This window comes from Tetrao urogallus, assembly GCF_951394365.1.
Source record: "Tetrao urogallus genome assembly, chromosome: 24".
NCBI classification, from domain to species: Eukaryota; Metazoa; Chordata; class Aves; order Galliformes; family Phasianidae; genus Tetrao; species Tetrao urogallus.
The window spans coordinates 1,353,520-1,369,118 of NC_136837.1; the positions used below are offsets into that span (position 1 = coordinate 1,353,520).

Here is a 15,599-nt window from a genome sequence, read left to right on the forward strand (position 1 = left end):
TTTAATTTAATTTAATTTTTTCTCTTTCAAAAGGAAGTACATGTGCTGCTCTTACCAAGTAGATCTAGCTCAAACACTTTTCTTACCCGTGGAAGAATAACCTGAGATTCCCTAACAGGGCAGAGAACAGTCGAGTTCAGTTTGCAATGTAGACATTTTTGCTAATTGTGATGTATGACAGTGGGACTGATTTGTAATACAAATGTTATTTAATCTGTCTGTATTTTGATACTTGAATTTCCTTTTATTTCCTGTATATACAATTGTTAATCTGTTCGAATTTGTCTGAATTTTAAACATCTTGTGGTACCAAACATAACCAATCTGTGCAACAACATAGACTGACCTCACTACAACAAGGCGAGATTGTAAATATTCCTGGGCTTCCAGCAGTCGTTTTGTTGTTTTCATAATTGTACAACTTAGAACAGACTGAATTAATAAACAAACTTAGACACACGTTTGCCCTGTCGTCACTGTGACCTGAGTGACACAGCAGCCTCTGGTCATCTCATGCCTGAGCTGAGCAGCCAAAGCAGGTAAGAGGAAGGGATGAGGGTGGGCAGCACAGTGACTTGAATGAGGGCAGCCTGGCGCTGCACGTGTGGTGTTTTGCTTTGTAAAGCTGAGGAACAAGAAAACATCAGGAGTGTCAAAGCACTGCGCGGGGATGATCTGCTGGTAGCTTCTGCTTTAGCTTCTGCTGGAAGCAAAGCACAGGATGCTGTTCTGTTGGGAACAGGCCTGATGTCATTCCTTGGCAGCAGAATCAGGATGTGTGCCATCCTAACGTGTGTGGCATGCTGCATGCAGAACGCTGGCTGCTCAGCAGTTGCTTTGGCTGAGGCTGCTCTTTTTGCAGCTAATCACACTGATCCCGAATACAAAATCCTTTTCAGACTAATTTATGTGTCAGAACTCATCTGTGTGTTCTTTAAAGATAGACTCACCTACAGCGTGATGGTCTGCTGTCACTTTGCCCATGGGAAAGCTGATGTTGACCCCTTTTAACGTACATCTGCGAGGACTGTTCTACTGAGGGTGGCAGGACCCTGATTTAGCAATGATAAACACTGAAACCAATGCTCTGCAGCACAGCAGCCATCGATTCATGTAACAACAGAAACAGTTTGGGCAGCCATTGTATATAGTATTTACCAGCAAAGATTTTTGGCATACCAAGAAGTAGGACGTTTTCACTATATAAAATTAGAGCAAGAAATCCAGGCATTTAAATACAGGTTAAAGTTCAGGGTTTTGTGTCAAATAAAATCTGGCTGATGTGAAATACTAAATACATCGGGGGCTGCTAAATTTATACCATATGTTCCATCTAATAATTCAGTAAGTCAGGTTTTCAAGCTAACACTGAAATATATTGAGCAGTTTTAATGATCTTAAATACCATATGGCTTTATCAAATCCAAACTGCGTCCCTGGGCTGTGCCTAACATTTCAGCAGAGCAGGCTGCAGACCCACCACAGAATTAACACCTTGAATTAGGGAAAAAAGAAAGAAAGAGCCTTAAATTTCATTGCAGTTTTATCATCTCCACCTCCCATTTCTTTCCCTGCCAAATAGTGACAGTTTTGGGGGGGACAAGAAAGCCATTGCCTTTTGCAGTTGAGAGGTTTATTCAGATATTGACATGCTGAGAGTCACTTCCCAGTAGCTGTGCTGCCCAGATGGGTTTGTCTGATGTTTTTTTTACAAGCTAAAGCATGATTTGAGAAATCGTGGGAGAATGTGTTCCACCCTTGTCCTCCTGTGTGGTACGTAGTAAGGATGATCACATAGAATCTCTTCCTGAATCTGGTTCTGCCTCTGGGAAAAGCACTTTCTTGAGAACTGCTGAGTAGAAAGGGCCAAACAGCTGCCTGTTGTGGAAGGTCACACTTCTGAACCTGCGCCCGACTTCCTGCAGCTCTTCCTGAACGGCATCGAGACCCTTTGGGAAATCTTTCTGAGAATTTTGTTCATCGGGGCAACAAAAAGGCTGAGGAACAGGTGAATCCACTGCTCTGTAAGGAGCGAGTAGGGAATCAGAAATCAGCCTTTGTGCAGAACATTGGCCTCGAGACAAAGGGTTCTTGTGCAGTCAGGAGCAGAGCTGAGGGCAGGGTGCTGTGGAGCTGTACTGCTCCAGATGGGCTCGGGGCATAGTGAAGTACTGTGGTGTTCTTCCAAGTACTAAGATGAGACAGCATTCAGCATGGGAATGGGTGAAACTACTCTCCAAGCATCATGTTTGTGCGTATGATGTACATACGTGCCTTGTTTTCACTTTGTCCTGGGCAGCTGCTTTTAACAGTGGCTGTAGCTGGGATGCTGGGCTGCCAGACATTAGGTTTGATGAATTTGGCTGTGCTGAAGTGGAGCAGCTCAACAGTATAATTTTTTTTTTTTTTTTTTTTTTTTTTCCCACTCTGTGAGTTTTTGAACAGAACTGAAATGTTAGGCATCTTAGGAGCATAATGGAATATAGAACTTCAGAGCCTGGGATTTATCTGGACTGCCACAGCAGCGTTTTAAAATTGAAAGAATTCAGGAAGCCTCTCGGAGGAGCACAGAGCTGAGGTTAACTCCCCAGCTATCTCAGATGTTCTTGTGTTTCAAACATGTATTTGGGAAATGCTGATAGTGGACACAGAGTGCAGACAAGACGTTGATTTTTAGACACAGCAAGGGGAAGACTGGCTCTGTAGCTTCTAATGCTGCTCCATCAGTGAGCCATTGCCATCACATACTGCCCAGCCTGTGGTACAGCGAGGTTGGCTTAGGCTATTAATTCAGCTTCCTGAATTCCTTCAAAACAAAATAGCCTGCTGGGTCTGACATGCAAGGAATAAACCAGGTAATGTGGACTCGGGTGGGCTGAGGAGGAAAGGCGATACACTGGGCAGGAAGAGCTTCACCTTATTTTCATAGCTGAGAAAAGATAAGTCTTGCATGTGAAAATAATCTTTCCTGTAGTGAACTATCTGCCCGTGGCACTGCAATCTGATGTGGAGCTTTCAGAGTACTAATAAAAGGTCAAAATAATCAGCTTTCATCAAAATCATTTGAGTAAATATTTTGATGGGGCAGCATTATAGGGGAAGCTAGTTAGCTGAATGCCATGCAGTGCACTCCCTAGGGATAGATATTACTTAAAGATCTTAGCGTGGTGCTTTATGTGAGTCAGTGATTAAGCTCTCTCTCTACATCCTAGCCTGAAGATTGCCACATCACCTAGTGACAGACCTGGCACTTGGGCCTGTTTAGCTTTTAGCAAGGATGGTAGGATTTAAGAGATTTTCAAAGCAATTACTGTAAGGCAGCCAGAGTGGAATGGGAAAATCAGGGCAGTTTCTGGCTTCCTTGCTTCTGCAGTAGTTCTGCACAGTGTAGGGAATTTGCCTTGCTGTCACCTATCTTACACTTGTCCTGCACGTTCGAGGGTCAAAGGCTAAGAGTAGAAGACCTCTTTACTCTTAGTGCTGAGTCAGACATGAGCTCAGGAGCTCACTGATGGTGCGCCGGACTGCATTGCCCTTGTCAGCAATGCTTTTTATCTGGCCTTTCAGGGATGTACATTTCTCACTGGCAAAAGCAGGGTAACCCAGCTGTGAGAGTGTTGTGCTGACTTCCTGGAGCACTTGATCACTGATGTCTAGCAAAGCTTCTTCATACCTAAATGATGCAAAAGCCCATGCATTGAGCATATTTGTTGGGAAAGAGGTCTTGCAAGCCAGGAATTCTCTCCATGAGCCTTTTTGTCCTCAGCACGGACAGGAAGCACATAAGAACCAGTGCTGAGCCACAGCTGTGGTGCCTAACACAAGTGAATTAAGCTTCCTTTCTTTCCCTGCTCTTTGGCGAACAGGAGAAAGCCCTGCACTGCTGATTTTCCCCATTAACCATGAAGGGACAATGGCTCTAGAGAGTTAGCTCCCAGCTAAGTGCTGCCTGGTGTTCTGGCTTCCCTCACTCCTTGCAGTGGGCCTGGCTGCTATTTGGATCTCAAGTCCTCTTCTGCTGCAAGAGGAGATTCCTGTTGCTCATCCTACAGTCAACCAGTGCCTGCATCCTCACTCTTCTCCTTCTGGAAAATAAAATATAAAATAACCCACCTGATAGAAGACAGCCCTTCCAAGAGGGCCTTTGTTACCAGTTTCAGCCTATCAATAAACCCAGGTGAGCCAAATAAGGTGTTTCCACACACGCCACTAGTCACTAGCAGGACTGCAGCTGTGATGGCAAGCTGATTCACTTGTGTTTGTACTTCCTGTAGTCGAGCAGGAAGCAAGGTCTGTGAACAGAAACCACACCAGCCTGTGAGCACACAGACAACATCTGTGATAACAGAGCAATTCTCAAGCCATGCAGCAGAGCTGTAAGCTCCGTGAAGCTAGTGGAGGGAGGCTGATTGGCAGCAAGGACATTTAGTTTTGTGATAAATCCAACTTGTTTCACCTGGGGAACAAACCCTGTCCAATGGCATAGAAGGGACTGAGACTGTGGACAGATCTTTCTGTAGAAGCAGAACCTGTACAGTTGTTTGTTTTGTGTATCTTTGCATCTTTTCCCTAGAAATATCCCAGTGCTTGTCCTACCTCAGGGTATTCACTGTGTCCGGGCTCCCAGCAGAGCAGATCCATGTAGCCTCGATTTAGCACAGACATGACACTGGGCACAGCTGTGCTACTGCTGACTGCTCCCTGCAAGCGTGCATCAGAAGGGCTGCTGGCTGCAGGGCAAGACTGAAACTGCAAAGAGGATGCAGACACTGCTGCTGCTGCTCTGCGCAGCCAGTCTGTTGTGTTATCCAGGCTATCTGCAATGTGTTTTAAAACACAAAGAAACAAAAAAGGGTGTTTGCAAGAGCAGGTGGCTCAGTAAGTCAGTAAAACTGGCTACGTGATGTTCCATGCTGAAGGGGATGTGCATCTTGGATGGTGGGGAGGACTTACCCCACCTCTGCCATGCAGTATTTAGGCACAAGGCACAAGGCTAGGCTCCTGAGACTGGGACCTGGAGAGCTTTATATTGCATAGAGGATTTCAGTCCTCAAAAAGCACCTTTAATTAAATCTTACAAGGGAGTGAGGCAGCCAGAGAGAAATATTCTATGGCCTAACAAAGAAGAGGGGTCTACATCAAATACTGGCTTTCCTCTTCAGATACACGTGCAAATGTATTGATGATTCCTCTGTGGACCTCAAAACACTTCAAAATTCAGAGCTCTTACAGTTCCTCGTGAGGTAGCTATTAGGCCTAATGCATGCAGAAACTGAAGCACACTAAGTAACTTCTTTTCTGCAAAGCATAGTAGTGAAGAGGCTGAGAAAGGGACCCCAGAGTCCTTCTGCTTTTAGAGGTATTTCTCTCAAGTTATTGAGCATGTGATGAAAGCATCAGCTTTAGAATACTCAAGTTCCTTCTTAGTGCTTTAATAGCTGCTGCAGAAGTAATAGTGCTTCTCTCCTCTTCCCCACTGACTTACTAGGAAGCTTACCTAAGATTTTCTGGAATTTCTCCTGTTCGTACTGGACGTAGCATTCCTGTAAGTATGGACGGAGGCTCTGGATGGTAAAATTCAGCATATCCATTTTCATCAGGTCCAGCACCCGGAGGATCTCCCTGAGATGAGGCACAATGATTGGAAAGCTTAATACGGTATTAAAAGCTATAGTTGGAGGTCATTTTGGAATACTGAGAAAGAGGAATTCAGATCCTCTGACTTCATTCCATTTTCTGACAAAAGGCTGCTCAGTCTAATCAGGGTGTCTGGTCCCTAAAAATTACTAGAAAAATTAGATTTACTTCATTGGAGATTCTTCTATGGTCTGGGAACAGCTGGGTAACATAAATATATCTACATATGGAGGGGAAAAACAGATACAAGTGCAGGGCAGTTTTCTCTAAACCCCATGTTTTTCTGTTGATGCTTTTGCTGGTCTGCAAGACGCAGTAAAGCAACACCCACCTGAGAAGCTCAGCTGGGTCTGTGAGGCTTTGCAGTCCTTGCACTTCCTCATCTCGAAAAGGCGCACAGCACTGCCATCGTGCCAAGGATGCTGGTGGTGAGAGCGCGGATGTCCAGAGCCCCGTGCTCAGCCTCCTGCCTAATCAGCTCCACGTCCAGGACTCCTTCAATTTGGCTTTGCAGCTGTTCTGAGGCAGCAGCAGTAATAACAGAGCCTGTCCAAAGAAGCAGCACTCTGGCCTGTTTTCTGGTTCTCCCACAGAACTGCATCGCGCAACAGAAATCGAGGCTGGCCTTGAGTTGGGTGAGACTCAGCACACAAATTCTGGGCCACACCGTTGCTTTAAGGGCATGCTTGTCTTTAATGACTCATTTCAGAATGTCTGGCCACTGTTGCACATATTGCAAAATCTCCTTTACCTCACACAAAAAAAGTAGGGAGTTATCTGCCTGGGAAAGCAAACCATACGCGATTCCATGCCACACTAAGACAATTTTCTTTTAGTTCTAAGCAATGTTCTTAAAGATTACAGTGTACACCTGCATAGGAGGTACTGTTTGTCACCCACCTAAAGGGTTGCATTTGTACAGACAATGGCATTGGTGGGGTTCTTGTTATTACTAAAACCAACAGTTAAATGGGCTTTTTGTCATTTTGGTAGAGTGTTTTACAGACCTGGGACCAGAGAATGAGTTTCCTTCCCAGTCAGGTTTTAGAAGGTGCAGCTATTTAAGTTCTGTTTCCCTGTAAACCAAATGGAGCTTATTTTCTCTTCCCTCTTACGCTGTTCACATGGGAATATTTGGATTCAAGGGAAGACTAATTCTAAGGTACCCGTCCTCCCCATGTCAGGACCAGCTGACCTCTTTTATTTCCTGCAGCAGTTGGATTGCCTGAGTGTAGTCTGGAGGACTACAGAGATCTGCTTTTTCAGGTGGTCCCAGAAGGTTTTGTGCAGTGTCTCCTTCACTCTATTTTCCAGGCTAAGAAAGAAGAGAGGGAGGTTTCTATTAACATCAGATAAACACAACCTCTCAGTTGGTCTTTGGACTTTTAGTTTTTCATAGAAATCTCTCTCAACCTACATTTCCCATTCTTCTAAAATGGAGCTCCTTATTCTCACCTCTGTTCATAACTGCACTTAGCCCCTCTTCATAGTGGGTTAGAAAGAACTGTGAATTTTCCACAGAAACTCTTTCAGTCCTCAGAAAAGATCAACAGAGCATTTTTCTAACCAGTGCTCACCTTTCCAGGAAAGAAAAAACATCAGCGACTTAAACAGATCCTTAATTGATGTGCAGACACTTGAGAGGTGTCCACAGAACATTTTGCCTGGTGTCAAAGTCAGAGCTGAAGCCTCCATTTCTTTCATTGTGAGTCACATCTGATACTCATCGTATTTAAGAACTTCTTAGTAAATAATGAAGTGATGAATAAATCAAGTCTTTGTTTTGTTCCAGGAACTATCTTCTTGTTTCTATACTCAGGCCAAACCCACCTCCTTTCCATGTTCTCACATGTTTTCTGTGACATGATAAAAAGAAGCCAAGTCTGAATATGTGTATTTATTGATATATACACACCTGTGTGGGGGGAAGTTGACCATGTGAACTTCCAAGTCAGCATTCAGTACAATTTCATGTACAGTGCTGAGTCTGAAGACTTCATCACTCAATTCTTGCAGCTCATTTGTGGAGAGAATTTGTGGAGAGCTGGCTGCAGAAAAGCAGAATAAGAATGAATGAGATGAACTTTAATGTCCCTCACAATTCAAACCAATCTATGGTGCTACGTGTACTGAGCACAGCAAGAAGAGATCATGAGCTAGCAGTGTGCCCTTGTGGCCATGAAGACCAATGGTATCCCGGGCTGCATTAGGAAGAGTGTTGCCAGCAGAGTGAGGGTTATCCTCCCCAACTCAGCCCTGGCGAGGGCATATTTGGAGCACTGCACCCAGTGTTCAAGGCAAGTTCAAGCCAAACAGGGAACAGCTGGAGAGAGCCCAGCAGAGGGCCATGAAGATGAATGGGGCCTGAAGCATCTCCCTGATGAGGAAAGGCTGAGAGCACTGTGGCTGTTCAGCCTGAGGAAGGAAAGGCTGAGAGCACTGTGGCTGTTCAGCCTGAGGAAGGGAAGGCTGAGAAGGGATCTGATCAACATGTACAAATGTGACCTCATTGGAGCCTTCCAGGACCTAAAAGGGAGCCTACAAACAGGAGGGGAATCAACTCTTTACAAGGACAAGGGGAAATGGTTTTAAGTTGAGGGAGGGAAGATTTAGGTTGGATGTCAGGGGAAGTTCTTTACTATGAGAGCTGTGAGGTGCTGGAACAGCTGCACAGGAGGCTGTGGATGCTCCCGTTCCTGGAGGTGTTCAAGGCCAGGTTGGATGGGGCCCTGGGCAGCCTGGGCTGGTATGAAATGGGGAGGTTGGTGGCCCTGCATGCAGCAGGGGGTGGAGCTTCGTGATCCTTGAGGTCCCTCCCAACCCGGGCCATTCTGTGATTCTATGAAATATCTTGGAGGTGGGTATGAACAGGACGGGGGGCTGGGCTGTTTGTTGAGGTGCCCAGCAACAGGACCAGGGGCACCAGGCTCATAACAGAACCCAGGAAACTCCACCTGTACATGAGAATCATAGAACAGCTCAGGTTGGAAGGGACCTTTGTATCAGAAATTGTCTGGTGAGCAGGACTATGGTCCTGTACTCAGCACTGGTGAGGCTCCACCTTGAGTATTGTGTTCAGTTTTGGGCACCTCAGGACAAAAGAGACATTGGAGCTGGTCTGAGGGGCAACAAGGCTTGTGAAGGGCTTGGAGAATATGGCCTACGAAGAGCACCTGAAGGAACTGGGGCTGTTTGGTCTGGGGAAGAGAAGGCTGAGGGGAGACATTATTGCTCTCTTCCAATACCAGGCGATTGCAGCAGAGCAGGATTGGTCTCTTCTCATTGGTGACAGGATGAGAAATGGCCTCAGGTTGCACCAGAATAAGTTTAGTTTCGATATCAGGAAAAAAAAAACAAAGGGTTGTTAAACACTGGTACGGGCTCCCCACGGAGGAACGTGTTTAAAAATCGCTTGGATGTGATGCTCAGGGATTTGATTTAACAGAGGGCGGCTGACACCTAGTGACCACTCAGGGCGGTGCTGGGTCCTCCCCCGGCCTGGCACCGCCCGGGCCCGGGCGGTGCCAGGCCGGGTGGGGACCCAGCACCGCCTGAGGCACCTCCCAGCCCGCAGAGCCGCCCGGGGGCTCCGGCCCACCCCAGCACCGCCCCCCGTACCCAAGCCAGGCCCCAACGGCCGCTCCTCGCCGCTTTCCCGAGTCCCCACAGCCTCCTCAGTATCATTCGGCCGCGGGGGCTGCTCGGCGCCGACCACGGAAGAGGCGGCAATCAGTGTGGCGCGGCGCTTCCTCCCCTCACGGAGCGGCCGTTGGCACTGCGGCGCGTGCCGCCTTCTTCCCGCCTCACTTCAAACAGGGCCAAACCACTGCGCGGCGGGAGGGGGGGGAATCCTTTCAGCTCTACCAATGTATTCCGAGCCCGCCCCGCGTCCATCCGCGGATTACTGCCGGCACCAGAAGGCGAGGAGCGCCAAGTGGGGACATCGCTTCGCAGGTTCTGCTTCGCTCACCGAGCCCCGCTGTCTGGGCACCATCCCCTCCCCCTCTCTGCGCCGATGGGCCGCCCCGCAGCCCCTGTCCCGCTGCGCGGTGGGGCTCTACCATGGAAAGGCGGGGGGGGGGGGAGAGAGAACTCAGCGCCTTGTGGGAGGGAGAAGGGCGGGAACGCGTTGCTCTTTGTGAGAGGCTGTCAGCAGAACCTAGGAGCCTGCACCTTCTAGGTGTGTTTCTGCTAAATCCGTCTGAGCTATAAGGGATCTCTAAAAGCCATCCCTGCACGCCCGCAGCTCCATCAGTGCTCACAGCCCCCTGGGGTCTCTGGCGGCGCGGCATCACCCCCTCCCTGCAGCCCGTGCGGTGCCTCACCTGGCCGCAAAACCTTCCTTATATCCAACTTAACCCCCCCCCTCTTTGAGACCCCTTGTCCTACCCCACAGACCCTCTATAGACTGCCCCATTCTTTCTCAGCTCTCAGCCTGTCCTTGCAGGGCAGTGTCCCATCCCTGGGATCATTTCTGTGGCCCTGCTCTGATGTGCTCCAACAGCTCCACATCCCTGCTGTGCTCAGGACTCCCCGTCTGGATGCAGTGCTCCAGGTGAGGTCTCAATGCGGAGCAGAGGGGCAGATCCCCTCCATGGCCCTGCTGGCAGCACTGCTTTGGATGCACTCAGAATACAGTTGGCTTTCTGTGCTGTGAGGGCACAGTGCTGGCTCGTGCCCAGCTGCCACCCACCAGCACCCCAGGTCCTTTTCGGCAGGGCTGTGCTCCAGGGGTGCCACAACCCAGGTGCAGATGTTGCACTTGGCTTTGCTGAACCTCATGAGGTTCTCCTGGACCCAATGCTCGCCCATCTCCGGTGGCATCCTGTCCCTCAGACAGATCGACTGCGCCACACAGCTTGGTGTCGTCAAAGGTGCACTCAGTCCCACTGTTGATGTCAGTGATGAAAATAAAGAGCATCACTCCCATTGCTGATACTGGGAGTGTCAGTATTTTATGCGCTGGGGCTGGGAAACCAAAAGCTACTGCTCTTTCTGCACGCACTCCTTTCATTGTGTTGTGCTGCTGCAAAAGGGAGCCAAGCACGGGTTCACCTTTTCTTTCTGCCCCTGTCTACCGCCTCCAAGGTGCAGCAGCTTTCCTTAACAAAGGCATTACCAGCGTGACCTTCCCAATCACCTCCTCTGCACAGTTTTTCATAGGTGGAAGCTGCGAATGCTCCATAAGGCTTTTTAGGCTACAGCTGAACAAAAGGCAGTGGCCGTGGCTGGTTCCCATTGCCCTCTGAGGAATGGCAGGAATTTCTCCGCCATCCACAGTCTGGGGGAGTTACAGCATCAGCACAGGGCTGATTGTTTTTATACCAAAAGCCTGTGCGAAGCTGTGGCTTAGTGGCTGTCAACTGCCAGGGTATTAACCTTAGACCTGTCAGAGTGAATAAAATGAAAAAGCCGGCTGTGTAGTCCTGGGGAGGCTCCAGAAAGTGCTGCTGGGTCTGCAACAGCTGCAGTGTGCTTCCATCTAGCTTTTTCTCATTTGTTTTTAATCAGTTTGCTTTCTGACCAACCCAGAAAGCAGTGGGTGACCATGTCCCATTTTGCTCTATCCTCCACCAAGGCTGGGATTAAGTCTTCTGTGGGGCAAAATGCCCAGTCTGCGATGAGGCTCCTTGTGCTCTAATGAAAGGTTTGCCTTTCTTCTCTCTTCCAGCTCCCTCCTATTTCCCAGGCATCTGATAACCTTCGCTGGCTGACACCTGCACTGTTGATGACTGGAGCTGGGAGGTCTCAGAGCACTGCAGGTCTGTGGGGTGGGAGGTCTGTGGGACCCATGGTGGGACAGGCACGAGAACCAGCCTGTTCGGGAGCTGGAGCCTTGATCCACCCCTTGTAAAACAGCTCTGTCCTCCAAAGTCTCTGAAACGCTTACGAGTTCTGGGTGTTGTGGCTGGAGAAAAGCAAAGGATGAAAGGCACAGCACTGGCACACCATGTGGGGACAGACAACCTAATTACCACACGTAATTAGTTACAGCTTCACAGCTGGGGTGTATGAAGCTGCAGCTCTCCTCGCCTGCTGCAGTTGCAATGGAGAATAGGCGTGTTTTAAAGGGTTGGAGCTGCCACCATTACTGTGGGTTTACAGCAGGCTAAGGGTACAATTAATGCAGCTTAGCTGATGAGTTGTAATCCATTTTGTTTGTGTAAACAACTCCATGCCAGGAGGGGCTAGCCCTAACCTGAACCCGTGGCAGTCCCTCTGTGCATCTGCAATACATGGTTGTATTAAAGTGATCTCCTTAAATCGGCTGATTTCCTCAGGCTCCCAGGGAGCTGTAAAATTATCCCATCAAAAAGCAATAAGGGGAAAGTGCTCGGCTTGGGCAATGCTGCAGTGACATCAGATAGCGACCAGCCCTTGGCCTGGGGCTGGATGCTGCCAAGGAAGAAGCTGGGAAAACCCCAGTGTGCACAGAGCCCTTTCCTCTTGCTCAAAGATAGAGCTTGTCCACCATGTAGCTTGCATGTGCAGGATCACTGACACAGTGGGCTCATCCCAAGGAGTTGCTACAGATATGCTGGGAGCTCAAGGAGGCATTGGGGTTGTTGCTTTGCTCTAAGTACCAGCAAGGGGTTGGCAGACAGGCAGGATTGTGAGAAATAAAACCAGTGAGGTTTTTGATGGGGCCAGTCTGGTTCAAATCCTGTCTGGGAATTCCCCACAGTTCTCCCTGTTTGGCTTCACGTGATCCCACTTCTTCCTCTTTCTGACCTTCAGCTTCATGCAAAGAAGCTGAGATGCTGTTCATGTCAGAAAATAAAGCAGTGCAGCTCGCTGATGACTTCAGTTTGCTCTCATCCCCCATTTCAGTGCACGGTCCAGGTCTATAAGTCCTGGTCCCAGAAGAGGCAATAGTGAGTATGTATTAGCCCTGCGTTGGTTTTCTTTCCCTGGTGACAGGTGACTTGAACTGTAATAGCAGAATGCATTTATAATGCATTTCCCTGCAAGGGAATCCAATTCCTGGGTGACTTTCCCTTGCTGGCAAGGCAGTTTTTTCAGAAGTGCTGGTGATAGGTTAGATTGGTGCTTTTAATCTGCCATTTTAATGAATGCCATGCATCTCTCTGATTAGATTCTTCTCATCTCTCTAGGCAAAATCACAACAGGGATTTTGAGTTTTTAGGGTGAGTGTCGGGCAGCAGCCTGCGTGGTTATTCCCAATTCACTCTTTAATAACCTCCCAAGTTTGTAACCCCTAAAATCACGTCACCTCTCCTCTGATCAACTGCCCTGGAGAGCAGAGGGCTCCGTGTGCCATCCCTTCATGTCCCAAAACTCGGCACAGAAGCATCCTGTGCTTTTGCTTTGCTGGGTGCAGCAAGGTGGCAGCAGGAGGGAAGGGCCCTCTCGTTCAAACAGAAATACCTTTGGCAGCAGCCGCAGCCAATGGAAAGGGGAAATGGATTTTTTGTTGAAAAGTTGGCGTTGTTTTTTCAAGTCTGACGAATGTGAAAGTCCCCATTTAAAGGAGGCGAACCTGCAGTGAAGTCGGTCACTGTTTACACACCCACGCGCCGACTGGGGCGGCCGAAAGCAAACTTCCTGGTGTATCCTGCTCCAAATCACCTGGGAGCGGAGCTCATTGAGCAGGGCTGCGGCTCCGTCTGCAGAAAGCAAGCCCTGTCCGAGCAGGAGATGCAAAGCCCCGCTGGCGTTAGGGCTCTTGCTCGCAGAAAATGGGGGAGTTCCCTACGTGCTGTGGTTTTGTTCCTGCTAGGAGTTCTTTTTCCAGGAGGAGAGCAAGCAGGGTGGAGGGCAGAGAGTGCAAGCAGGTGTTTTTGGAGAATGTAGGGGGGGGAGCTGGAAAGAAAGGAGTTTTCCCTCTCCCCCACGAGGCAGGAGAGCTTTCTTTGCAGGAGCTCCTGGTGCGCCCGACAAGGTCAGGGTTGTTTCTGTGCTGGATGCTGGTGTGAATATGTGGGCAGGCAGCTGGGTCCTGAAGAGCTTGTAGCTCCCCTGCAAGCCAATGAAGCATTACCGTCTGTCTCATCTGGGTGAGAAGATGGAAGTGCTGGGCTGCATGTTCTGGTCTTGGTGTTGAGACTGCCATAGCTGCTGGTTGCAGTTTGGGAGCCGGTTGGGTTGGCGGCTTTCCTCTGCTGCTTTGGCATGGATGTGGAAGGTGTGTACGTGCCCGCGGTGCGCTACATGTTTCACCAATGACTAGAGCAGCTATTAATTCCCTCCTCCTAAACCAGAGCGTGACCATCTCCACGAGACACCCCGTACATGCGGGCTGTTTCCACCTCAGTCTGGGCGCACGTGTCCGGGTCGTGGGATCTGGCCACCTTCAGCAAACCATTGCTCACCCAGCCCAGCCTCCTGTGGCCAGCGCCTGATGTCAGCGCGTTGCGAGCTGACCCGTCATCGTGTACTCAGGGGACAGGTCACCTCTGGGTAAACTGAGGCTTGGAGGGCTTTACTTCGTGGTCACATAGTCAGCCTGGCGCCAAGAGGTGCTCGCTGTGCTCCTTTGCCCTGTTGGATGCTTGTTCAAGAAACATGGAGATGTGGCACTGGGGGTCTTAGCGAGCGTGGTGGGAACGGGTAGATGGTTGAGCTTGGTGATCTTTTCCAGCCTTAAGGATTCTCTGCTCCTGAACATGGTTTGGGGTGTTTTTGGCAAAGCACCGGTTCGCTGCAGTGCCGCTGGCTCAGCGCCTTTGGATAATCTTTGTATTTGCTGACTTGACTCAATTCTTGCTTGGTGGAGAGCTCGGCTCCGGCAATGCCGCGGTGTGGGGAGGCCCGAACCACACACAGCGTTCGGGCAGGGATTCCAATCCAAAAAAAAAAAAAGTTCAAAGGTGTTTTGGCTTAATGCGGTTTATCTAAATTGCTTCATGTTAGTTAATCTGGATTAACGCAAATGCTCTCGGAGTGGTTGGCTGGGGAAAGGCTTGCTAAGCTATCCTAACAAGGATGGGCTTTTCCAAAAAGTGAAAAGTTTGAGCTGAAAAAAAAATACAAAACGAAACAAAAAAAAAAACCCCAAGGTTTTGTCTTGCATTGAGTGCATGCAAGCCCTGCAGACAGAGCAAGGCTGTTCCCAACCCTGCTGCTGAACTGCAGGCTTGTCACCTGTGCACCCAAGTCAGTGAGCAGCTTCCCCTGCTATGGGAGGGAATTAACTCCAGGTTTCCCCAGGGCCGTGTGAGCCCCTCTCTGGGCTGGCATGTTGCAGGGGTTGGCATGATTCCGTAGGGAACTCCAAGGTAAATGGGAGGTCAAGCCCAGATTTGGACGTGGTGGTGGGTGCGAGCGTGACCGAGGGAGCCATGTGATGGGGACAACGTCCTGCAGAAGCAGCTGATCTCCCCGTCCTCTCCTCTCCCAAGGGCTGGGATTAGGAGAGATTTTACAGCTGAGTGGTCAGCCTCGCGTTAAGATGCAGTTTGCAAAGGCTCAGCCTCTTGTCTGAAGAACTTCATAGGGTTCTGTGGCCATTTTGTCTATCAGCAGGACCACTCGCACCACCTGGGGATCTGTCCCTGGGACGGATCTGTAGAAACTTCCCTCCTTGAGAAACACCCCGGGGGGAAATGGGGACTCAGAGAGAACTCCAAGCTGTGTGCTGCAGTGGGGAAAACACAGTGCTTCCATGGAGCTGCCATGGAAGCTGTATGTGGGACCCAGGCCTGGGGACTCCCTCCTCCCCAGGCCCCAATGCAAACAGCAGATTAACAATTTATTTGACGTGTTGCGGCTGGTTCGTTTCTTCGCCCGCTCCCCTGATCAGAGGGAATAAATGTTGCAGTGTGCAATAATGTTCATTTCAGGTGAGGGTAAATATAGAAAGGAAAACCTGCTGAGAGCAAGCCATTTATTTCTGCGTTTGGAAGCCTCTCCTCATAAACAGTCAGTCATGCACATTTGGAAAATCCCAGCGTGGTTTTCTTGGCCATCCTAGAAGAACGTTTACTTTCCTGTAGGTTAAG

At 49.2% G+C, this 15,599-nt stretch overlaps 1 protein-coding gene across 1 annotated transcript; it reads right to left on the reverse strand.

The window, feature by feature from the left end:
- Positions 1–1,790: 1,790 nt before the first annotated feature.
- On the reverse strand, positions 1,791–10,449 carry TCP11 (t-complex 11; the record flags this gene model as incomplete). Its single annotated transcript, XM_079546441.1, is given in 14 exon segments — positions 1,791–1,987; positions 1,990–2,022; positions 3,510–3,673; positions 4,114–4,292; positions 4,597–4,817; positions 5,486–5,622; positions 5,969–6,037; positions 6,039–6,150; positions 6,153–6,183; positions 6,833–6,885; positions 6,888–6,952; positions 7,553–7,685; positions 9,256–9,443; positions 10,415–10,449. Coding segments are annotated over 14 exon segments (1,617 nt in total).
- Positions 10,450–15,599: the final 5,150 nt, after the last annotated feature.